Raw genomic sequence first — 24,898 nt, 5'->3', positions numbered from 1 at the left:
TCTGTGAGTCAGTCTTACCCACAGCAATTCTACAAGGCTCACACCCTCATCCGGGGTCTTGTTTCAGCGATGTGGGTCTGTCTCCATCTTCCAGTCTTTTTGGCTTCCATGACCTTATTCGAGGTTGCAGCATCTGACACAAATGGTAAGTGTCACCCTGTACTGGTTTCCTGGGGCTGCTGTTACAGAGGACCACAATCTGGGTGGTTTAAGACAAGAGAATTTCATCTCCTCCAGTTCAGGAGGCTAGAAGCCCAAAATTAAGGTGTTAGAGGCCCATGCTGCTCTAAAGACTCAAGGGGAGAATCCTTCCTTGCCTCTTCCAGCCTCTAGTGGCTCCCAGCAATCCTTGACTTATATCTGCATCACTCCAACACAGCCTGCTTCTCTGGGATGTCCTCTTGTGTGTCCTCGCCTCTTGTGGTAAAGCCACTAGTCAGCAGATATAGAGCACCCTCTAATCCCAGGCCCGTATGACTTCTTCTTAATTAAAGTCACATTCTAAGGTTCTAGTTGGACGTGTATTTTGCAGGGACACTATTTAAGCCACTACACTCCCCTTGTTCAAAGACTTCATCCTGATTCCCCCACCACTCCAGACCCTAATATGAATGAAAACAAGGAAACCCACCTCTACTCTAAGTCTTCCCCTTCCCTATCTTCGAGATCCTGATGATCAGCTAAGCCCTTTGAGGGACTTGCTTATGCGTCCACCTCACCAAGAACCAAACAAACCCCATAGCCCCATATCCGGATCCAACCTGAGTGGTCACACACCTTCTTAATCCCATCACTGGATCCAGTCAGCCCTCTTGTATCCGCAGGTTCTGCATCAGCAGATTCAATCATCAGTGGATTGAAAGTATGTTTTTTTAAAGATTCCAAGGACTTCCCTGGTGATCCAGTGGCTAAGATTCCATGCTCCCAGTGCTGGGGACCTGAGTTTGATCCCTGGCCAAGGAACTAGATCCCACACGCTGCAGCTAGAATTTCACATGCCGCAACTAAAGATGCTACCTGTTGCAACCGACACAGCCAAATAAATAAATATTTTTTAAAAAAAAGGATTCCAGAAAGCACCACCTCAAAAAAAATGCACTTTGGCAGTTATTTACATGACATTTACATTGCATTAAGTATTATAAGTTATCTAGAGAAGCGATGCAGCAGCAGCAGCAGAGATGATTTAAAGTATATAGGATGATGTGATAGATTTACAAATACTATGTCATTTTATAAAAAGGACATGAGCATTCTGGGGGTTCCTGGAACAAATGCCCTGCGGATACTGAGGGATGACTGTATTTTAGTGAACTCCTAAGGAGCGACACTGATACCTTATTGAGGATCAGAGAGTATTCTTCTCATTCTTGACTTTTCCTCCTGGTGAATGTTTCCTATCTTGATCTCCTGACTGCTCAGATTTGAGGAGTGGGGATAATAGCAGAGAAAGAAGGGGACAGAGCAAAGGGCTCCTCCAAAGAGTGGCATCTGATACCTTGCTCCTTGTTTCCCTGCTCCAAGCACAGGCCACCAGCACCACCACCATCTCTGATGCTGTGAGTAAGGTCAAGATCCAGGTCAACAAGGCCTTCCTGGATTCCCGGACCAGGTGGGTGAGACACACACACCACACGTGTTCCTTCCTAGGCTTCCTGTTAAGGACAAGTGCGTCTAGACCAGTCCTGAGAGGCCAGTGAGCCAAAGCAGTTATACAGCCTGCCCTCCACCCCTCACCTGCGAGCAGAGGCCAAGCAGGAGTAAGAGCCCGCAGCTCCTAAAATCCTCAGCCTCGAAGTTTCCTCAAAGGGGATGTCTCATCTGATCCCATGAACACTTTCTTTCCTGTAGTTGAGTGATTCCTTGGGTCATGCCTTCCAGTCTCAGGAAACCAGTCAGTAGTTTTTTGTTCGTTCAGCATGACTTAGATCAAGCCCTTAGAAACAGAAGCTAAGACCTGCATTCACACACAGGTGACTTACCGGGGAGCACTCTCAGGAAGCTCTAGTGGAGCGAAGGAGTGAGGCCAGATGGGTAAAAAGAAGGCCGATAAGCAGGGATGCGGTTTAAGGTCCAGCCCCAGCTGACCCCGCAGGGAGATCCAGAGTGTGGGCTGTATTTCAGAGCCTGTTCTACCTTGAGCAAGGGAGCAGAGCGTTCACCTGCCAAAGGTGTCCTTGACTCAGCCAGATGTGCTGCAAGCTTGGTACTGGGGCTGGGAGCGGGGTGGAAGGTAGAGGGTGTAGCACACTGTTTGACTCCCAGGCATTCCAGACAGGCAGCTCCCCTGACTCAGAAGCCATTGCCCAAGAAAGTTAGAGGCATGAGCCATCAGCTACAGCTGCACCCACAGTAGCCAGGGGAAGGGCCCAAAGGCACTTGGGGAACATACAGGACACTGGCAGAATCAGCTATCTCCCAACCCCATGGAGGGGCTGGGCTTCCTGGAATAAGCAATGCAGACTTCATCCCTGCCCTCAGGAAGCACATGCTGGAGCCAGAGAGGCAGACAAACCAGAGTAACCACTTCACGGAGCTGAAAACCACCTTGCTCATTCCTCTTGCTGTCTCTTTACTGAACTCGGGGTTTCACTCCTCCTTGGCCCTCTCAAGAGGTCCCATAACTTCTTGGCTGACTTTTAGAGGACAAGATGTGCTCTGATCTCTTCTAGTCCCAAGAACAGCATCCTTTCAGGAACTCAAATATCAGCAGAAGAAGACGAAGCCCCGAGCCTCTCACTTTCCTCTGCTCAGAGCTGTTTCAGGCTTCAAAGAGAAGGAAGGGTTCACGGTCTGTCGTCCCTCTTTCCTGGGCTTCTTGCCATCGCCCAGCCCAGGTTTCTGACTCTTAGGGGTTAAGCTGAGGGGAGGTAGGAGAGACATAGGATGACAAAGCCTAAATCACTTGGATAATGTAGTGCCTGCAGGTGGGGTGGGGGGATCAGAAGTCCTTCCCTCCTTGGGCACTTTTTGGCTCTCAGACACTCTGCTGCCAAGTCTCTGACCCAGAGAAGTATCTGACCAGTAGCTCATAGCTCCAAGCCTCAGCCTGAGAGCTTGTGGCTCCCTCCCTCGTCCCTCCGCATATCATCTTGACCTAGGTCCTCTTTAAAGAGGCTCCAGAAGACCGAACAGTTTTTCAAGGCAGGACCCTGGTATGTCTCCCTTTGCCTGGCAAAGCAATCAAGTTATCTTTTTCTACTTCACCCAAAACTGTCTCTGGGATTTGATTTGGGACCACTGTACAGAGAAGAGCTTCCCAGGTAGCTCAGTGGTAAAGAGCTACCTGCCAACACAGGAGATGCTGGTTCCATCCCTGGGTCAGGAAGTCCCTTGAAGAAGGAAACGGCAACCCACTCGAGTATTCCTGCCTGGAGAATCCCATGGGCAAAAAACCAATGGAGCCTGGTGGGCTACAGTTCATGGGTTGCAAAGAGTCAGACACGACTGAGCACGCACACAGAGGTACGCGCAGAGGACTAAAAGCTTTGCCCTGCCGCTGGAGGATGTGTGGATTCGGGGCCCAGCACCAGCCTGTCTGGCTTACTCTGCTCTTAGGTGCGCAGTGCCAGCTGCCTCCTCTTTTCTCTTGTTTTCTTTATGCTCTTTGGGCAGGTGTCAACCGCCAGCCACAGCTCCAGGACACACAGCGGCACCCTCTTCTTTTTCACTTTTTTTCTCTAATTTTTACTGGCGTATAGTTGCTTTACAATGTTGTGTTAGTTTCTGCTGCACAGCAAGTGAATCAGCTATATGTATCATATATCCACTCCTTTCTGGATTTCCTTCCCAATTAGGTCACCACAGGTCATTGAGTAGAGTTCCCTGTGCTATATACTTAGTTCTCATTAGTTACCTATTTTATACATAAGAGGGTATATATGTCAGTCCCAATCTCCAAATTCGTAACATCCTCCCCCTTGGTATCCATAAGTTTGTTCTCTACATCTGTGACTCTGTTTCTGCTTTGCCAATAAGCTCATCTGTACCGTTTTTCTCGATTCCACATGTGACATTATACAATAATTGTTTTTCTCTTTCTGACTTACTTCACTCTGTAAGGTAAAAATCTATCTCTAGGTAAAAATATGGAACCTTTCACAAATTTGCCTGTCATCCTTGTGCAGGGGCCATGCCAATCCTTTCTGTATAGTCCCAATTTTAGGATATGTGCTGCCAAAGTGAGCACCTGCCGTCCTCATAAGGACTTTGTCATGGGACTGAGAGCAAAGAGGAATCCTCACAGTGGTGGGAGGGAAATATCCGGTATTTCAGCCACTGTCTCCCAATGAACCCTCTCTCTCACTCTTAATGTCAACCCTTTTATAGCCCAAGGTAGGGGTAGACTAAAAGCCACAAAACCCGTATTCAGCACCTCCTTTATGAGTCATGCTTCCCCAGATGAGCAGCCCTGCCTTTAACTCATCCCCACTGGTTAGTTCCTAGATTCAGGGACCTTATGGAGACATAATCACATTTAAACATTTTGTTCACAAGCAAACAAACAATCCAGCGCCCCACAAACTGTGATGAGGACAGTGAAGGAAATAAACAGAGCAGCGGCTGCTACTGTAGTTGCAGGGAGCAGGGAAGCCTGATGGAGGATGAGAAGGAACCAGCCATGTAGCGAGCCAGGGGCTAGCATTACAGGGCCTGGGAGCAGTGAAGGTAAAGGTTCTGAGGCAGGAAAGAGCTTCGGGCGCTCAGGACACCCATGCTGGTGGCGGCGGTAGGAAAAGGTGGAGCAGGTGGAGCCTGAGAGTCAGAAGGTCAGAGGCAGAGCAGCGGCTAGGAGGGGCTGGGGGAGAAGGGGAGGGATCAGGCATGACAGTTCATGGGTGTGGGGTCTCCTTTGCAGATAATGAAAATATTTGGGAGCTAGACAGAGGCAAAGCTCGCAGAATGCCATGAGCATGTACGCTATAAGACCATGGATTCAGGTACGCCGCAGGGTGAGCCAAGAAAGTGCTTAAATCAGAGCAGCCTGGTCTGCTTTTCATTCGAAAAAACTCCCTCCTGCAGCCAGGTGGAGAATGGATGGGAGGAGGACAGGAGGGGAGGCAGTAGTCTGCCCCCACCATCCAGATGGGGGAGGATGATGACTAGGAAGAGGGCAGAGGCCTGGAGATGGAAAAAGAGTTCCTCCTCAGCCCTGCCTGCTCCCACGGAGCCCAGGTCAGCCTGCTTGTCCATGTCACCCCTCAGGCTGAGACACCAGGCCCCTGCATGCTAGAAATAGGGTTAACAACTTGATCCACAGGGACAAGCCAGGAGTTACAGCCTGTGAAGTATATCCCAAAAGCAAGGTTGTCTTCTTGAGAGTTTTAGCCACTTCCAAAATTTCAGAGTCTTAGAGCCCTAAAGATCATCTTACAGGACCCCTCATCTGACACAGGAGTGGGGAGAGGGTTCTCGTGTAGGACTTCACCCACCTCACCTTGCTTAGTAGTAGAAGTCTATTTTCTCTCTGTTTTTCCAGACTGACTACATTCTATTGACCTGTCTTCAATTCTGTCTTCTTATGTCTACCTGACTGCTGGGTCTAGCCAACAAGCTTTTTATTTCAGTTAGGGTATTTTCAGGTCTATAATTTCGACTTGTTTTCTTTTTTTAATAAATTCTACTCTTTTTTCAAACTTTTAACTTTTTATTTTCTACTGGGGTATAGCCGATTAACCATGTTGTGGACGTTTCAGATGAACAGCGAAGGGACTCAGGCATACATAATAAATTCTACTTTTATGGAATGTTCTGGGTTTTTTTGGGGGGGTGGTGGTTCATTTAAGAAAAACTTAAAATTGATTATTGAACCATTTTAATGACAGCGGATTTTAAATCATTTTAAAATCTTTATCAGATGTGCATCAGTTGGTTGCTCCCAAGGCTCAGTGAGAGGGGGTTCCACGGTCAGGGGCTCCTCAGTTGGAATCAGTACTTCCGGAGACTTAGGCGTATTTAAGTTTCCCCAACTGAGCCGGAAGCCGCCAATACAGCGGCAACACTCTGATTCTAATTCAGGAAGCGCTCAGGTCCATCTGCCTGCTTCCCTCAGAACTAGACTAAACCAAGCTTAAAGACACACTGCAGCTTCCGCCTCCCAGAGGAAGTTTTCCAGAGGCATCCGAGGAGAGCTGAGTAAAGATCCTGAGAGTACAGACGTGGGGGTCTCCTGCTTGCTGCCCACACCCCCATGGCTGCCCCATTGCTCTCCACTGTAGGCTGAAGACGACCTTGAGCTCTGAGGCACCCACCACCCGACAGCTCTCAGAGTACTTCAAGCAAGCCAAGGGCCGGACCCGCACAGCCATTCGCAACGGGCAGGTGTGGGAGGAGTCCTTAAAGAGGCTGAGGCGGGACACAACCCTGACCAACGTCACAGGTTCGGAAAACCCACCAGCCCCGCAATGGCAGGAAGGGCTCCTCTCCCTGCGGGAAAGAGCAGAAGCCATCAAGATTGCAGCTCCTGCTGAGAGCCCTCTCCTCTCTCTCCCTCAGAGCAAGGAGGGGCTGGGGGGACAGCCAGGTCAGTGCTCTTTCAGCAGAGAAAGGAACTCGAGCCCAGCAATGTCACACTGCCAACTCCAAATGAAGGGACATCCGTGCCCTTTGGCATAATACCAGCTGTAAGGCCTCTGTCCAGAGGAAGGACTAAAGTCAATAAACACGGGCTCCCCGTCTCAAACCACAGTGCCACCACTTCCGCCTGTGAAAGGGACATTTAAGCCACCTGTGTCAGGGGAGATTTAGTGGGATTATGTCACAGGTGAGGAATTGTCCCTCTCGTTCTGGGTACTGTGGAGCTGAAACAATGAGCCTGCCAATTGATCCGTGAACTCCTCAACCCCTCCATCCCACCCCCTGCCAAATGTCACAGTTCATGGACGGTTATGGAGGAAGGGGATTGATCCTGACTGAAGGAAGAGACTGCAGGTTCTTGCTGGGAAAACTTCAAGTGGGGGAAGATACCTGGCTTAGGACATGGGCAAATTCCAAAGTTCCCAAAGAAGGAAGGAAACCAGGACAACGTAGGGAGAAGGAGGGAGCGCTTTGAACTCGATGAGACTCAAAAGATGCTGGGGCTTGAACCTTGGCCCCTGCCCATTTCTGCAGATGAGCCCCCTGAATAAGCCCCCCAGGGCTGGATTCCCCTGACTCCTTTTCCCTGCAGATACCAGGATGGAGTACAGGCTGCTCTAGGACTTGGGCGGCTCTCTCTTCTGTGCCCTCATGAAGGCCTCTGATGCCTAAAACTCCCCACTATGTTACCCCCCAAGACCACAGTGCTCCTCACTTAAAAATGGCCTGTCCCTTCCCAGTATCTTTACCATTTAGATTCCTGTGTGCTTAGTATTTTAGAGGTCAGTGAAACTTTTTTATTTTTTGCAATGCCATGTGGCATCTGGGATCTTAGTTTCCCAACCAGGGGTTGAACTCTCACCCCCTACGGTGGAAGTGTGGGGTCTAAACCACTGGACCACCAGGGACATACCCATCAGTGGAGCTTCTAGAAAAGCAATCTTATCAAACTAACTCATACGAACATGCACCTAACCTCTCAGGGGGTACTTTTATTCTGAAAGAAAACTCCGTTGATTCAAATGATCTGATAGACCAAGAATTACTAACAATTCTGGAGATATTACTAATCTGTGCAGCCTTGGGTAAGTCTTGGGAACCCTATGATCTCAATTTCTTCTCTCTAAAATGAGAATTAAAATTTGTACCTTAATGAGTCGTCAGGATTAAAGGTGAACCCCTCTGAGAAACGTTTGCTTAGAATGTAAAATGTATTCTCCCAAAAACCAAGTTCAAAAGATGAACCTCCCCTCAGGGCCTCAGAATGGAGGAAGAACCCAGGCAAAGGAAGGATAGAGGGGTTTCTGACACCACCTTGCCCTGTGGCGTCTCTTCTCTTTCAGACCCTAGCCTGGACTTGACTGCACTCTTCTGGGAGGTGGGCTGCGGCGCCCCGGTTCCTCTGGTGAAATGTGATGAAAACAGCCCTTACCGCACCATCACGGGAGACTGTAATAACAGGTGAGCGGCCGTGGGGGTGTGTAGTGGGCAGGTTGGCCCACCTGCCCCGCCCAGCCCAGTCAGGACTCCCACAGCCTCACCCTCCCGGGCCAGCGTCCCGCTGGAATCCGTTCTGTTGGAACCCGCCTCACTTTCCCAACTTGTCTAAAGAGACCACCGTATATCCGGCCAGAAGGAGCGCCTTTTCCGGGGGCAGAGGAGCCCCGAGCCTTCTGGGATGGGAGTGGTCCAGACTCCCACTGGTCCCCACTAGTGGTCCACCTCACGCTTGAGAGGCACCTACTCCGCATCCCGTCTCCCTGCGGCAGAGGCTCCCGTCCTTCCCCGGGGGATCCCCGTGGGGTGTGCGGAGAAGCAGACCCGGGAGCTGGCCGGCCAGGCTGAGGGCCAGCCTTGCCTTTTCAGGAGGAGCCCCGCGCTGGGCACCGCCAACAGGGCGCTGGCGCGCTGGCTGCCGGCGGAGTACGAGGACGGGCTCTCCCTGCCCTTCGGCTGGTCGCAGAGGAAGACGCGCAACGGCTTCCGCGTCCCGCTGGTAAGCGCGGCCGCGGGGAGGGGGCGAGCCCCGAGCTGGCGCGGGGAGATGGAGTCAGAGGGGAAGGGATGCGCTCCCCTAAGTACCCGAGGAGAGGACGCAGACACAGGCGCGAGGATAGACAGACACGTGGCAGAACCACACCCGGGGAGACATGGAGATGGGGACTCGCTCCCTCGTGGTGTTCCGGAAAACGCCACTAGAGGGCTGCAGATCCCGGGTCCTGAGCCCAGCCACGTGGTGGTCATGGCCCAGCCGCCATCAAGCCAAGTACCCCAGGGTCTCCCAGGCAGATGGCCTCCCTGCGCCATCCTGCTGGCGCTTGTCCTGCCGCAGCCCCTGGAGTGCATCAGCTGTTGTTTGCCTGGAGGTCCCATCTATTGGCCTCATCTGAGTTGGCAGGCCCTCCCCAGGGCCCCTCTGTTCCTGTTTCCAGACACCTGGCACCTCCTCCGTGGCATTTACTTGAGGGACAGCCTATCTTTGTTTTCCCTCTTTTAGTGGAAAGGGCATTGGCCTTGAAACCATCAAGTCATTAACAACTGGCCCTTTGTAGCTGCAGGACGTGGGTGAGTTGCTCTCACCCCTCTTGGACTCAGAATGGGAGTAATGCCACCCACTTCAGAGTTTGTCCTGAAGATGAAGTGTACCTGTTACGTCGTGGGTACTCAGTATACTGCGTTCAGTCTAAATCTTCAAAGCACCTCTTCTTCCCTTTTCTTCTGTCTCCATCTGTAGGCCCGTGAGGTATCCAACAAAATTGTAGGCTACCTGAATGAAGAGGGTGTTCTGGACCAAAACAGGTCCCTGCTCTTCATGCAGTGGGGTCAAGTTGTGGACCATGACCTGGACTTCGCCCCTGAAACGGAACTGGGGAGCAGCGAGCACTCCAAAGCCCAGTGTGAGGAGCACTGTATCCAGGGAGACAACTGCTTCCCCATCATGGTAGGCCCCTGCAGCGGTGGGCCCCTGGCAAACCGCTTGCCTCCCTGGTATAGCAGGTGTTCCCAACCCGTCAGCCAGGACCTCCTGGAGATCTTGAATGCTGATCTGACAGCTTCCCAAGCCTCACACATTCTATTCATTCATTCGCCCCCTTATTTCGTAGACATCCATCATCTGCCATCATCAGGCAACACACTAAGCACTTGAGATTCAAAGGTGAACAAGACAGCATCCCTTCCCTCGAGGACAGAGGACCTGTTGGGAAGTGGACAAGTAATCCTTAGTGGCAAAACTGGGAAGCTCTGGGGAGGGTTTACTTCATCCCTGGCCCAACAGCATTGATGTCACCTGGGGTCTTATTAGAAATGTAAAATCTCAAAACGCATCCCAAACATTGGGAAGCAGAATCTACATTTTATCCAGATTCCTAGGAGAGTCATTGTATACCCAGTAAATTTGTGGAATGCCACCATGAAACATCACGGAGTCCAGGAAGGCTACTCCCAGAAAGAGCTGAAATGTGATGGACGAGTCAGAACAAGCAGCAGGGACTTATGGGAATTTCCAGCAGGAAGGGAAAGGAATTTGCAGTGGTGCACCTTTCTTCTTATTCTTGGGTTTTACAGCGAGAGCGTGATTTATTCACTCAAGCATATCAAGAATATGTGATGTGGTATAAAGAACATGGGCTTCCCATGTGGCGCTAGTGATAAAGAACCCACCTGCCAATCCAGGAGACATAAGAGACATGGATTCGCTCCCTAGATTGGGAAAATCCCCTGAAGAAGGGCATGGCAACCCACTCCAGTTTTCTTACCTGGAGAATCTCATGAACAGAGAAGCCTGAAGGCTACTGTCCGTAGGGTTGAAAAGAATCGGACACAACTGAAGCGACTTAGCACAGCACAGCACATGAAGAACATAAGCTGTGGAGTAAGGTCAACCTAGATCTGAGTCCCACATCTTTCCCTTTCAGTTTGTAAGTTCTTGGGCAAATTACTTAACCTTTTGGAGCCTCGGTTTTCTCGCGTGTGAAGTGGGACAGAATTACCTACCTTACAGGGTTTTATGAGGACCAAAGTGAGATAAAGTATGCATGATACCAAGCACATGGTAGGTCCAAAATAAATAAATGGTACCTGTTGTTAGTAGTAATTATTAACAAACTCTTTCCTGCCTCATGTCCTGCTTCCCTGTGCCGGGATCTCAGGACTCCCTCGCAACCAAAAATTTGGAGCTTTTGCTTTACAGCTTTTACAAGATGGAATGATTCCTCTCGGCCCTTTTACACAGCAGGAGGTAGTGAACTTCAGGGTTCTGGGGGCCCAGGATGTAGCGTCAGCACGAGGCATCTGGAGCCAGTGTGTGGCACTAGAGTCCCAGGAGGGCACCATCAGCATCTTTGCCAGCTGCATTCAGACCTGCCCTGGGGAGAGGCTGCTGGGTGTACCACCTCTGCAGTCACCCACCCCCATCTCTCTGCAGTTCCCGAAAAATGATCCCAAGTTGAAGACTCAAGGGAAATGCATGCCTTTCTTCCGAGCCGGGTTTGTCTGCCCCACTCCACCTTGCCAGTCATTGGCCCGAGAACAGATCAATGCTGTGACCCCCTTCCTGGACGCCAGCTTAGTGTACGGCTCTGAGCCCAGCCTGGCCAGCCGTCTCCGGAACCTCAGCAGCCCGCTGGGCCTCATGGCTGTCAACCAAGAAGCCTGGGACCACGGGCTGGCCTACCTGCCCTTTGACAACAAGAAGCCGAGCCCCTGTGTGTTCATCAACACCACTGCCCAGGTGCCCTGCTTCGTGGCGGGTGAGTCTAGGCTGGGAATAGAGGGGCCCAAGGACAAAGGGATCATCCTGGGGACTGAGAGCAGAGGGAGGCCGGAAAAGCTTCTCGAGGGTGCTGGGTGGCTTCCAAGCACTGAAAGTCTGACCCTTGCTTCTTCTCATTGTCTTCTGGAAAAATACACACTGAAAGCCACCACTGCTGCAGGCACTGGTCCAGGACTGGCAGAAGGGCCCAGACAAATACAGGATCTAAGAACATGTGTTCAGTGTATGTAAAAAAAAAATTATGGAAATCCAGAAAAGCACAAAGAAAATAAGAAAATCCACAAAATCCCACTACTCACAGATAATCATCATTGACATTTTAAGGCCTATCTTTCCAGTTTTTTTCTATCATAGATCTCGTTCTACATTTTTACACAATTGGGGTCATACTAGAGTACGGCTCTGTAATCTGATGTTTTCTCTTCACCTATCACGTCTTTAAATATTTTTTCTTCTAGATCTGATCTTTAATGGTTACCTGGCATTCCATGGCATATGTTTATCATAATTTATTTTACCAACCCTATTTGGAGATGTTTAAGTCATTTTTAGCTTTTCTGTGATTTTGTTGCTGTTTTTAAGGTCGTGAGCATCCTTGTTGACGAATCCTTGTGCTGATTTTCAACAAGTTTACTAAGATAACTTCCTAGAGGAGGAAGTTCTATATAAATCAAAAGGAATGTATATTTTTAAGGCTTTTTATAATCTTGGCACAGAGCCCCCACTCCATGCAGCCTGCAAGTGAAGCCCTCCAATTCTCATTCTAGGGGCTCATGCCCTCCTGGCCCTCTCTGCCTTTGGCTTCCTGAGGTCTTATCTCTTCCAAAACTCCAGTTTTCTAGGACGAAGCCCACCCAGACATGGCAGAAGGCCCAGGTCTCTTGCTAGATCTCTTGGATTCTGTGTCCACACACATCTCACATCAGTCCAGACACGAAACCAAGCCCTTCCTGTTTTCTATAAAAATATCCACTAAAACCAAGCATTTGTGAATTTCACAGACTTTCCTGAAGATTAGAGGACACAAAGAGAAGCCCCCTGTAAAGCACCTGGTCTTTCACCATCTACATGACCATCTCCTCCCGACAGCCCCCATCTCTAGATTCTTCTCCCTTATTACATGGAATAATTTGACCCTTCCCAGGTTCCTACCCTCAAACTTGCATGCCTGAAACCGTCACAGTTGCTCTGAATAATAAAAAGCCCCTCGCTCACTTGTAGATCCTGTCTTAGAAGGCAATTTGGATTTAATTAGCAAAATTTTACTTAGTCATCTGTAGTCTTTACCACAGTCTAATGGGGGATCAACCTTATTATATCCATTTTCACAGATATGAAGACTGAGGCTTAGAAACATTAAGTAACTTGTCCAAAGTCACAGAGCTGAAAGGTGTATGTGCAGAACTGGGATTCAAATCTATGCATCACAACACGGATCTCTTTCCACCTTAGATTAACTAGAAGGAGGGACTTAAAAGAGCTTCCCGCTGGGGCACCATCATATATTTCTTTGTGTAGGTTACTGGGTTCCAGGGCTGCTCAGGGTGAACCCACCTTCCTGCCTTCTGGGCTTTCAGGAGATTCCCGAGTCTCAGAGCAGATCCTGCTGGCCGCTTCCCACACCCTCCTTCTTCGAGAGCACAACCGGCTGGCCAAAGAACTAAAGAAACTCAACCCTCACTGGGATGGAGAGAAGCTCTATCAGGAAGCCCGGAAAATCCTGGGAGCCTTCATACAGGTGAGAAGCCTGGGAGCACTGCCTATATACCAGCCTTGCTCATTCACCTGGCTCTGCCTTCTGCCAGACCTCCATCCCCCCTTCCTCTCCTCTCCTGCTTCTTTCCCACTGTCGCATTCTTGTAAACCCTCCCTTCTGTTTCTTCAGCTTCTCTGCCCCAAAATGAATCCCTGGATTCAGGGTGTCAGTGAGTCATTCATATGTTGGTCATTCAGTGTGCCCCCTCAGGTGCCATCACTGGGTCCACTGGTTCCATCACTCCTGGGATGGTTACATCACCATTATTTTGATTGTTTGGATTGGATTATCTTTTAATCCCACACCTAAGCCACAGGTCACAGGCACGGGTCAATTGCTATTGTTGATCAACTGATTGACTAACTAGAATAAACTTAGAAAGGTGAGTATGTTGACATTAACCATACACATATTTTTTTAAACATTTTATTTAAAAATACTTGTAGATGCTCAGGGAGTTGTAGCCCCCAAAATGTACATGCACCTAGTCTCCCCCAGTGCTAACATTTTGCCTAGCTATCGTACAATGTCAAAAGCCTGAAGTTAACATTTATATGAACCATAAAGTTTAATCAGATTTCACCAGTAATAAATGCAGTCAATTCATGTGTGGTGTGTATGTGTGTGTGTGTGTAGCTCCATGCAATTGTATCATGAAAAATGTGTAGTTTCATGTAACCACCACCACAATAAAGGCACTTACCTCTTCCATCACCACATGACTCCCTTGTGCTACCTTTTTACCAGCTGTGGCTCAGCTGGTAAAGTGCCCGCCTGCAATGCAGGAGACCTGGGTTTGATTCCTGGGTTGGGAAGATCCCCTGGAGAAGGGAAAGGTTGCCCACTCCAGCATTCTGGCCTGGAGAATTCCATGGACTATATAGTCCATGGGGTCGCAAAGAGTCGGACACGACTGAGCGACTTTCATTTCACTCACCCTTTCTGATAGGTATGTAGTGATACTGCATTGTGGTTTTACTTCGAATTTACCTGATGGCTGATCACACTGAACATCTTTTCACATGCTTTTTTTTTTTTTTGCCATCTGGATATCCTCTTCAGTAAAACTTTGGTTCATATATTTTGCCCATTTTCTTTTCTTATTATTTTTTAATTTAATTTTATTTGTGTTTTGGCTGCGTTGGGTCTTAGTTACAGCATGTGAGCTCCTCCATTGTGGCCTGTGAGCTCAGCAGTTTTGGTGCACCGGCATAGTTGTCCGCAGTGAGAGGTTAGTGCACAGACCAGGACTGGAACCCGAGTCACTTGCACTGGAAGCATTGGAAGGTGGATTCTTAACCACGGGGCCACCAGGGAAGTCCCTATTTTGCCCATTTTCAAATTAGAGTTTGTCTTTTAGTGTTGAGTTTTCAGTGTGTGTTAGTCACTCAGTCGTGTCCAACTCTTTGTGACCCCATGGACTGTAACCTGCCAGGCTCCTCTGTCCATGGAATTCTCCAGGTAAGAATACTGGAGTGGGTTACCATTCCCTTCTCCAGGGTATCTTCCTGACCCAGGGATCAAACCTGGGTCTCCTGCACTGCACGAAGATTCTTTACTATCTGAACCATCAGGGAAGTCAGTTCTTTTTACATTCTAGCTATGAGTCTTTTGTCAGATATGTGACTATAAATATTTTCTCCCAGTCTGTGCTTTGTCTTTTCATTCTCTTAATAGCGTTCTTTGCAGAGTAAGGGTTTTTAATTTTAATGAGGTCAAATTTGTCAGTTTTTTCCTTTCATATATTGTGTTTGGGGTGTCAAGTCTCAATTCTTTCCCTAAGTCTTAGGTCCCAAAGATTTATCTCCTGGTTTTATTTTTCTAGACATTTTATGATTTTATCTTTTACATTTAAGTTCATGATCTATTTGAGGTTAATTTTTGTATAAAGCATAAGGTTTAGGTCAGGGTTCATTGAGGGGCAGGGTGACTATGGATTTCTGATTGCTCTAGCACAACTTATAGAAAGGCTATCTTTCTCCTTTTGAATTGCTTTTGCTCCTCTGTCAAAAATTATTAATATTTGGGCATATTTATATCAATCTATTTCTAGATTGCCCATTCTATCCCACTAATCTATATGTCTGTTCCTATACCAGTACCAGTGTTCAATAACTGTAGTTATATGATAAGACTTAACATTAGGAAGAATGACTCTTCTCACGCTTCTTTTTTAAAATTATTTTGGCTATCGTAGGGTCTTTACCTTTCCATATACATTTTAAAACATGCTTATCCATGTCTACAAAGAAGTCTTGCTGAGATTTTGATAAGAATTTTATTAAACCTATAGATGAATTTAGGGACAACTGACATCCTTGCTATGTTGAGTTTTCCAATATGTAAACAGTGTATATGTGTGTGTGTTAGTTGCTCAGTCACGTCTGACTCTGTGACCCCATGGACTGTAGCCCACCAGGCTCCTCTGTTCATGGGGATTCTCCAGGCAAGAATACTGGAGTGGATTGGCATGCCCTCCTCCAGGGGATCTTCCCAAACCAGGGATCGAACCCAGGTCTCCTGCATTGCAAGCAGATTCTTTACCATCAGGGAAGCCCATAAACGTAGTATGTCTCTCCAAATGTTTAGCTTTTCCTTGATTTATTTCATCAGCATTTTATAATTTTAATCATACAGATCCTATACACGCTTGTTACATACCTGAATATTAACTCCTTTGGAAGAATTGTAATGGTATTACATCTCTTTTTTCAGTTTCCACTTATTCATTATCAGTGTGTAAAAATATAATTGATTTTTATGTGCTGATTCTGTATCCTGTGACCTTGCTAAACTCAGTTCTAGGAATCTGTAGATTTCTTGGGATTTTCTATAGATTGTTGTGTCATCTATAAATAATTAGTTATATTCCTTCTTTTCTAATTTGGGTGTTTTTCATTTCTTTATCTTGCCTTATTACAGGCAAGAAAAGTATAACTTCCAGTACTATACTGAATAAGAGTGGTGCCAGCAGATATTCCCATCTTCCCAGTAGTAAAAGAAAAGCATTCAAGGTTTACCATTAAGTATGTTAATTGTGAATTTTTTGTAAATGCTCTATATGAAGTTGAGGAAGTTCTGCTCTTCTCCTAGTGTACTGAAAGTTTTTAAATGAATAGATGTGGAATTTTGTCAAGTGGTTTTTCTGCATAGATTTATATAATTATATGACTTTTCTTCTTTATTCTGGTTGCTTTAGGTTTATTTTGCTCTTACTGCTAGTTTATTGAGGTGGGAACTTAGATTATTGATTTGAGAGCTTTCTTCTTTTCTAATATAAGTATTAGAAGTGATATAAATTTCCCTCTTGGCACTGTTAGTTGTATCCCACAAATGTTGATACACTATGTTTTCGTTTTAATTCAGTATGTATGTTTTGTTGTTGTTACTTCCTTTCTCTTTGACCTGTAGGTTATTTAGAAGTATATTATTTTATTTCCAAGTGTTCAGAGATTTCTCTGTTGCCTTTCTGTTACTGATTTCTAATTTGATTCCATCGTTGTCAGATACTATACTCTATATGATCTCAAATCTTTCAGATTTGTTAAGGTTTACTTTGTATCTCTGGTACAGTTATCTTGTTGAATGTTCCACAGATCCTTAAGAAGTGTTTGTGCATTCTGCTATTGTGTGGAATGTTACCTATTACATTGTTCTTTCCTTTCTGAAGGTCCTAGCCTTCTTCTGTTATCATTTCTTCATATTTAAAGAGTTTCTTTTAGCCATTCTCTGAGGATAGGTGTGCTCGCAGTAAATGCTCCTCCTTTCCTTCATCTGAGAATGTCTTTATTTCCCTTTTATTCCAGAGGAATAGTTTTACCAGATACTAGATTCAAGGTTGACAGTTCTTTTCTTTCAGCACTTGAAAAATGTTGTGCCACTTCCCTCTTGCCTCCATGGTTTCAAATGCGAAATTCACTGCTATTCAAATTGCAAGTGAAAGTCACTCAGTCGTGTCCAACTTTTTGTGATCCCACGGACTATACAGTCCATGGACTTCTCCAGGCCAGAATACTGGAGTGGGTAGCCTTTCCCTTCTCCAGGGGATCTTCCAACCCAGGGATCAAACCCAGGTCTCCCACATTGCAGGTGGATTCTTCACCAGCTGAGCCACAAGGGAAGCCCAAGAAAACTGGTGTAGGTAGCCTATCCCCTCCAGGGGATCTTCCCGACCCAGGAATCAAACCAAGGTCTCCTGTATTGCAGGCAGATTCTTTACCAACTGAGCTATAAGGGAAGCTATTCAAGTTGGTGTCCCTTTGTAGGTAATATATCATTTCTCCTTGGCTGTTTTTAAGAATTTTTGTATTTAGTTTTCACAAACTTAATTGTGATGTGTCTTACAGGAGATTTCTTTGGGTTTATTCTGTTTGAAATTCAACTTCTTATATATGTTAATGTGTGTCTGTCACTAATTTGGGGGAGTTTTCAGACATTATTTCTTCAAATACTTTTTCAGTCCCATCCAATTTCTCTTCTAATTCTGGAATTCCATTAATATGAACATTAGATTTTTTTTTGTTATTGTGCCACAGAACACGGAGGCTCTGGTTTGTTTGACTTTTTGATTTTGCTTTTTTTTAAAAGTCTATTTTCTCTCTGTTTTTCAGATTGACTAATTTCTATTGATCTGTCTTCAATTCTATCCTGCCATGTCCACCTTACTACTGGGTCTAGTCAACAAGTTTTTATTTGAGTTAGGATATTCTCAGTTATTATATAGTTTCAATTTGTTCCTTTTTTATATAAATTATACTTCTTTTGTTGGAGAAGGAAATGGCAACCCACTCCAGTATTCTTGCCTAGAGAATCCCATGGACAGAGCAGCCTGGCAGGCTACAGTCCATGGGGTTGCAAAGAGTTGGACACAACTGAAGAGATTTAGCACTTCTTTTATGAAATGTTCTGTTTTTTCATTTGTTTTAAGATAACTTAAAATTGATTATTGAGGCATTTTAATGACAGCTGCTTTAAAGTCTTTATCAGATGATTCCAACATCTGATTCATGCCAGTATTGGCATCAGTTTATTATCTTTTCTCATTCAACTTTGACTTTCCTGGTTCTTGGTATTATGGGTGATTTCAATTGTATCCTAGACATTTTAGTTATCATGTTAGGAGACTCCTGATCCTATTTAAATCTTCTATTTCGGCACATATTATTCAGTAATAAGTTACGCTGTATAGGTTTGGTTGTAGGTTCTGGCATGCTTTTGCAAGCTTTAGTTCCAATGACAGTTTAGCTTTCTGAACCCTTGCAATGCTATTCTGGTCTGTTTCATTCTTCTTTGTTCTTCGGGGGTCCCCACCCAATCCTGCTGACTCTGTCTGCAGGGCAGAAAGGTACTTTCCTGGCTGCCTTCTGTTGCTGAGTAACCTTCTAGAGTTATGGGTTAACCTTCTAGAGTTATAGAAGCCACTGTGCCTGAGTCTCTATGCCACTGGGTGACTTTACTGCTGCAGGCAGATAGTAGGTTGGGTTGTGGATCAAGGGTTGAGATGGCTAATGGCTTGAATTGTGAAGCAGATTTGGGGACTCTTTACTAGGTTTTTGCTGAACTTACCCTAGCCAGGTCCTCTGGAGAATGAGAGAGAAAGTTTTTCTTAACTGCTTTTGTCTATTTCTGTTGGAGGTTGAAGACTGCCATCCTCTCATGGACCTAATCTGGGGTATGTAGGAACTCACCGTTTTGTCATTCCTTGACAAGGTCTTTAGCCAGTCCATCTTTCCAGCTTTCGGAGTCTATTTAGTGCTGTCTGTTGGATAATTTTCAGGGCATTTGGTTATATTTAGTGGAGAATACATTTAGGTTTTTTTAGTTATAGTCAGTAAGGAAAACTGAGTGAACTCTATCTTGTTTTGGAACCAGAAACCCCATGCACATATTTTTAACCATCAAAGAGATCTATTTCCATTTATTTCTTAGCAAAATCTCCACAGTTCAATACTTATTTTTCAAAAAAATTTAGACCCATAAATCTTGCTGCCGGAGATGTGTATAGGAAATCAAAGGATAAAAAATATCTACCTGAAGGCTATCTGAGTTGAGGCTTTTATTAGTTTGCTTGGGCTGCCATAACAGAGTAATGCAGACTAGGTGGCTTACACAACAGAAATGTATTTTCTCACAGTTCTGGAGACTAGAAATCCAAGATTAAGGAGTTAGCAGGTTTGATTTCTCCTGACGCCTTTCTCCTTGGCTTGGCCACATTCACTCTATGTTTTTCTCACGTGGTTTTTTCCCCCATATGTGCATCTCTCTCTTCTCGTAAGGACACTAGTCTTACTGGATTAGGGCTCCACCCTCATGACATCATTTAACCTTAATTATTTCTGTACAGGCCCTATCTCCAAATACAGTCACCTGAGAGAGTTAGAGCTTCAGAATGGGGTTTCTTGGACTACAAGAAAAAGAAACCCACTCAGGATAATTGAGATGTTCAGTATTGGTTCACCCTACACATGTATCACATGGAAGCTCCTAAGGGTTTCTCCTGGAACCCCAGGGCAATGAGTGTAGTGTAGTTGGGCCTCAGCAAGGGTGAGCGCCAGAGACTGGAAATCATTTGGAATTAAGGCAAGTCATTCTCACTGTGTCTCCCTCCCCTCTTCTCCTCTCCTCACACCTCTCTTTCTCTGCAGACGGGTTTTCTCGGCGTTTCTGCTCACAGTAGAAAATGACAACCCATATCACTCCATCTGTCCCCTCCGATCAAGCACCATCAGAAACAGTCTTGGATAGCTGCATCTGAAATCTAAATTCCTGAGCAAGAGAATCTGACTAACCAGCTTAGTCTGGGGCCCCGGTCAGGCCAGTCCACTGTGGCCAGGGGCAGGGTTCCGTCTCCTGCTGCCTCCCAGAGCCCGAGGAGCAGGCGGCCTGCTCCAAGGATGGCGTCCTCTATGCTGCTGAAGGAATGGGAAGGACCCATGAGGGCAAGAGAAAATTATACACGTTCAATGGCATAATAATCGTGAGCTAGGTAGAAATATAAGAGATGTTAGGTAAAAAAGCAGAATGCATTTCACATAAATGTTTTCTAGGATTATGACCAAGTTAAAATATGTATACTATAAAGATTAGAATAACCAATTAATATAATTATTGTGTTGTGGGATGGCATGACTCTTTATTTTTTCAAACTTTTCTCAGTTTATGTTAGTTCACTCTTCTGAGCAAAACAAAACAAGAAACTGACCTCTCCATGAAGCAGTGCTTCTTTCAGAAAGGGGATTGAATGAACCAAACTCCCCTTGGTTACCCTGTGACTCATTCCTGTGGTTCTCCATTCCTCTTGCCCTGGCCTGTGGGAAAAAGTTTAATAATATAATTTTATGTTAAAGTGATATACAAAGACTGTGACATTAGCTTCATCATAAATTTAAAGCAAAGGTGGCCAAGAGAGTACATTTCAAATGTCAAATTGAAGTGACTGATCGGTAGAGCCTATGTTGAGACAGATCATGGAAGATCAGCAGAAAGTATGTCATGATCAATTAGTAACATCTGCTAGGGTTATGGGAAGGAGAACTGGGCACATGCAACACATAGGACACATATGCAATCCACTTGCCATCCTTGATTTTTGACCACTCATCCTTGGCTCTGACCTCACTCCACAAAGGTTTAAGTCTTCTCACATCCTTTTACTCATGACTTGTTTTTCCTTGCAGATTATCACCTTTAGGGACTACCTACCCATTGTGCTAGGTAGTGAGATGCAGAAGTGGATCCCGCCCTACCAAGGCTATAACAACTCTGTGGATCCCCGAATTTCCAATGTCTTTACCTTTGCTTTCCGCTTTGGACACTTAGAGGTTCCCTCCACTGTGTCCCGCCTGGATGAGAATTACCAACCATGGGGTCCGGAAGCAGAGCTACCCCTGCACACCCTCTTCTTCAACACCTGGAGGATAATCAAAGAAGGTATGTCCTTTCGGGGACGCACTATCACCTGGCTGTCTCACTCTGCAGCCTGCTTCTAGAAAACCCTGGCATGGAAGTCAGGCTCCCGCCACTTCCTATGCGACCTTGGGCAAGTGACTTCACCTCGCTGAGCCTCAGTTTCTTCATTTGTAAAATAGGGACATTAATAATACCTGTCTCGCTAGGATATTAAAAATGAAATATATATATAAAGCGTCCTACAGTGGTTCCTGACACACAGGAGGTGGTCACTTCAGTTCAGTTCAGTCGCTCAGTCATGTCCGACTCTTTGCGACCCCATGAACCACAGCACGCCAGGCCTCCCTGACCATCACCAACTCCCGGAGTCCACCCAAACCCACATCCATTGAGTCGGTGATGCCATCCAACCATCTTCACCCTCTGTCGTCCCCTTCTCCTCCTACCTTCAATCTTTCCCAGCATCAGGGTCTTTTCAAATGAGTCAGCTCTTTGCATCAGGTGGCCAAAGTATTGGAGTTTCAGCTTCAACATCAGTCCTTCCAATGAACACCCAGGACTAATCTCCTTTAGGATGGATTGGTTGGATCTCCTTGCAGTCCAAGGGACTCTCGAGAGTCTTCTCCAACACCACAGTTCAAAAGCATCAATTCTTCTGTGCTCAGCTTTCCTTATAGTCCAACTCTCACATCCATACGTGACCACTGGAAAAACCATAGCCTTGACTAGACGGACCTTTGTTGGCAAAGTAATGTCTCTGCTTTTTAATATGCTGTCTAGGTTGGTCATAACTTTCCTTCCAAGGAGTAAGCGTCTTTTAATTTCATGGCTGCAATCACCATCTGCAGTGATTTTGGAGCCCAGAAAAATAAAGTCAGCACTGTTTCCACTGTTTGCCCATCTGTTTGCCATGAAGTGATGGGACCGAATGCCATGATCTTAGTTTTCTGAATGTTGAGCTTGAAGCCAACATTTTCACTCTCCTCTTTCACTTTCATCAAGAGGCTCTTTAGTTCTTCTTCACTTTCTGCCATAAGGGTGGTCTCATCTGGTGGTCACTAAATATTAGTTATTATTCATTCTTTCCTGCACTGGCCTTTAAGGTGCCAAGTTTTCCCTGCTTCCTTTCCCTCCCTCAGGCTTCCCTGACCCTTGCAGAAAGAATTCCTGTGTCTAATAAATAAATAGGGCTTCCCCAGGTAGCTCAAATGGTAAAGAATCTGCCTGCTGTGCAGGAGACCTGTGTTTGATCCTGAGTCAGGAAGATCCCCTGGAGAAGGACAATGGCAACCCACTCCAGTATTCTTGCCTGGAGAATCCCATGGACAGAGGAGCCTGGCAGGCTACAGTCCATAGAGTCACAAAGTGTCAGACACGACTGAGCAGCTGACACACACGCACAGTAAATAAATTGCTCTTTTCTGCTCTTCTCTACAGCTTTCCACCTCCATTAAGTGCCAAAGGCTGGACCCCGCTCCCCTTTATCCTGGGGTGGGCTGTGTTGAAACTGCCTTTTACTTAAGGCCTGACAAGTCAGGGCATTTTCTAGAGTTTTCTGCCATCTCTTCTCATGGTGCACAGTTCCTTGGGGGACCATACGGAGGAGAATGAGCCAACTCTCTGAACTGGAGCTTGGAAGAAACCCTGACGCTTATGCTCACGCATCACCGCAGGATGGCAGGTGGTGTGGACGGGCCTCCAACCTCCAGCACACCCTGTGGGCCGCACTGTGTTCTTTCCCCAGTTCCAGCCCCAGGGGGGCAGTTGGTGCGTCTTTCACCTGAGAAAGAGAAACCGTCAGGAGGAGGGTGTGCTGGGCAATGGAAGATGTCCCCAGCTACCCCACCCCCAGCATGGCCTCTGGGTCTCCCTTGCAGGTGGAATTGACCCTCTGGTGCGGGGTCTGCTGGCCAAGAAGTCCAAACTGTTGTATCAGGATAAAATGGTGACGAGTGAGCTGCGCAACAAGCTTTTCCAGCCCACTCACAAGATCCACGGCTTTGACCTGGCTGCTATCAACTTACAGCGTTGCCGGGACCATGGGATGCCTGGTGAGTGGGCCCAGGGTCCAGCCAGGCCTAGGGAATGTTTCGCTACTTTCTGGGGTTTCCAGAGAGTCTCCTCTATAGCCCTGAGGAGCTGATCAATTCTAAAACAGAAGGCAGAGATGCCTGTTTTAAAAACTCATCTGTGAAATGGCATCTTCCAGTCTCCCTAAGACAGAGACCAGAGAACATATCTGGTACTATGCCTGGGCTCCTCAAATGAAAGAGATCAACCACTGACTTGTGAAACCAGTTTAAAAGTCCAGAAAATATTAAGAAAAGGAGAATAGAGGGAAATCGATGACTACTGGACCTTCCTAAACTTTAAGAGCCAGACTGCCTGGGTTCAAATTCTAGCTGTGTGACCTTAGACAAGGGACTTAGCATCTCTGTTCTTCAGTTTACATATGTGTACAAGGCTTAGAGCAGCGCCTGGACCCACAGTAAGCACCACATATCCTGCTAACTCCCTTGAAGCCCAAGTGCCAAAGGGTAAAACAGTGGCTCACTGCCTCCCCGTTCCCAGAGGCTGTGAACACAGACTCTCTGGGGCTGATGGAGCTGGAGTAGGTGTGTCTTCAAAGGTCGTTAGACAGCTTCCACCTCTCTGCCCTAGGGTACAACTCCTGGAGGGGCTTCTGTGGCCTCTCACAGCCCAAGACACTGAAGGGGCTGCAGGCCGTGCTGAAGAACAAGATACTGGCTAAGAAGTTACTGGATCTCTACAAGACCCCCGACAACATTGACATATGGATCGGGGCCAACGCCGAGCCCATGGTAGAAAGGGGCCGGGTGGGGCCTCTCCTGGCCTGCATCCTAGGGAGGCAATTCCAGCAGATCCGTGATGGGGACAGGTGAGTGAGACCTCAGCTTGGAGGGCGGGGAGGGAGGCCCTTCTCGGAGGTGGGCATTGGGGTGGGCATCCTGCAGGACCGATGCCAGACCTTGACATGTTCCCGGGGACCGCTTCCCTTCCCCTTTGGCAGAGCGGGAAGGGGCCAGCAGCTGGGCTGCATGGAGACCCTGCTTGTGTCTCTGCAGGTTCTGGTGGGAGAACCCCTGGGTCTTCACTGAGAAGCAGCGGGACTCTCTACAGAAAGTGTCCTTCTCGCGCCTCGTCTGTGACAACACCTACATCACGAAGGTCCCGCTGCATGCCTTCCAGGCCAACAACTACCCACATGGCTTTGTGGATTGCTCAGCCATTGATAAGCTGGATCTCTCACCCTGGGCCTCCAGGGAGAATTAGGGGCCTGGACTCCACAGCCTCCCACACTGTGCAGTAGAGCTCCCCTTGGCCATGATGCCATTTCAGGTAGACCCAGTGATCCGGCCCCTTCGGGCTCCCTACCCTGTCCCAGGCCTTCTTTCCAGCCGAGTCTCTCTACACGCCCCCCATGCACACCTCGCTCAAGCCCAGGGCAGCCACCTTGCCGCTCCAGCTCTTCCTTTTGAATCCTACTGCTCCACCCCCATCCTCTCCATCTTCGGAAACCCTCCTTCTGTCAAGACTTACACCCTCCAAGATGCCTTCCGATCTTGCTTGCCAGATGTCACCCATCCTTTCCCCAAAAAGTCTTGGCTGAGACTGCGGCCTTGACACCCTTATCTCTCCTCCCCTTGAACTAGATTGCAAACTTCTTGAGCTCGGCCTTCAGCCTGCTTCCAAGTGTATCCTGGCACCCCCAGCATAGTATTTGGCACACAGTAAGTGCTCAATAAACACCTGATGATTGACTACAGATGCTGGCGATGACCTTGTTCCCCTCTGGAAGGCAGGCCTTGGAATCACTGACAAATGAGTAACAATGTTTACAGTTCAGACATGTCTCACCACAA

The 24,898-nt window shown here is 47.0% G+C and overlaps 1 protein-coding gene, 1 long non-coding RNA gene and 1 other non-coding gene across 5 annotated transcripts; 1 reads left to right on the top strand and 2 right to left on the bottom strand.

The window, feature by feature from the left end:
• The first annotated feature begins 69 nt into the window (after positions 1-69).
• LPO (lactoperoxidase) lies at positions 70-24,801 on the top strand. Of its 2 annotated transcripts, XM_081585231.1 has the most exons (12): positions 70-145; positions 1,525-1,612; positions 6,219-6,379; positions 7,920-8,037; positions 8,443-8,572; positions 9,311-9,517; positions 11,003-11,327; positions 12,928-13,088; positions 20,783-21,035; positions 22,892-23,065; positions 23,676-23,913; positions 24,101-24,801. In XM_081585231.1, exons 1-12 carry the CDS (start codon positions 70-72, stop codon positions 24,306-24,308), a joined length of 2,139 nt encoding a protein of 712 aa, XP_081441357.1. In that variant the 3' UTR covers positions 24,309-24,801. The 2 variants fall into 2 exon arrangements, with proteins under 2 accessions (XP_081441357.1, XP_081441358.1); XM_081585232.1 differs by lacking the exons at positions 1,525-1,612; positions 6,219-6,379.
• Positions 4,083-4,189, bottom strand: LOC145543884 (U6 spliceosomal RNA). The gene has a single exon (XR_014081130.1). It is a non-coding gene; the product is annotated as a U6 spliceosomal RNA (small nuclear RNA).
• Positions 7,558-8,580, bottom strand: LOC145543507 (uncharacterized). Of its 2 annotated transcripts, XR_014080750.1 has the most exons (3): positions 8,321-8,519; positions 7,891-8,025; positions 7,558-7,699 (listed from the first exon to the last, which is right to left on the bottom strand). It is a non-coding gene; the product is annotated as an uncharacterized LOC145543507 (long non-coding RNA). The 2 variants fall into 2 exon arrangements; XR_014080751.1 differs by lacking the exon at positions 7,558-7,699 and having other exon boundaries at positions 7,769-8,025; positions 8,118-8,580.
• Positions 24,802-24,898: the final 97 nt, after the last annotated feature.

This window comes from Giraffa tippelskirchi, chromosome 3, assembly GCF_054371585.1.
Source record: "Giraffa tippelskirchi isolate mGirTip1 chromosome 3, T2T-mGirTip1v1.2.pri, whole genome shotgun sequence".
Classification (NCBI taxonomy): domain Eukaryota; kingdom Metazoa; phylum Chordata; class Mammalia; order Artiodactyla; family Giraffidae; genus Giraffa; species Giraffa tippelskirchi.
The sequence above is the reverse complement of the archived record's forward strand: the minus strand, read 5'-3'. Positions and strand labels throughout refer to the sequence as shown.

What these genes read in the sequence shown, in the direction of transcription:
- LPO (XM_081585231.1), top strand. Translation starts at nt 70, where the DNA reads ATGTGGGTCTGTCTCCATCTTCCAGTCTTTTTGGCTTCCATGACCTTA. An exon ending in ACGGGAGACTGTAATAACAG is followed by an intron (nt 8,038 to 8,442) that starts GTGAGCGGCCGT and finishes TTGCCTTTTCAG; the next exon opens with GAGGAGCCCCGCGCTGGGCA. An exon ending in GGTGCCCTGCTTCGTGGCGG is followed by an intron (nt 11,328 to 12,927) that starts GTGAGTCTAGGC and finishes CTGGGCTTTCAG; the next exon opens with GAGATTCCCGAGTCTCAGAG.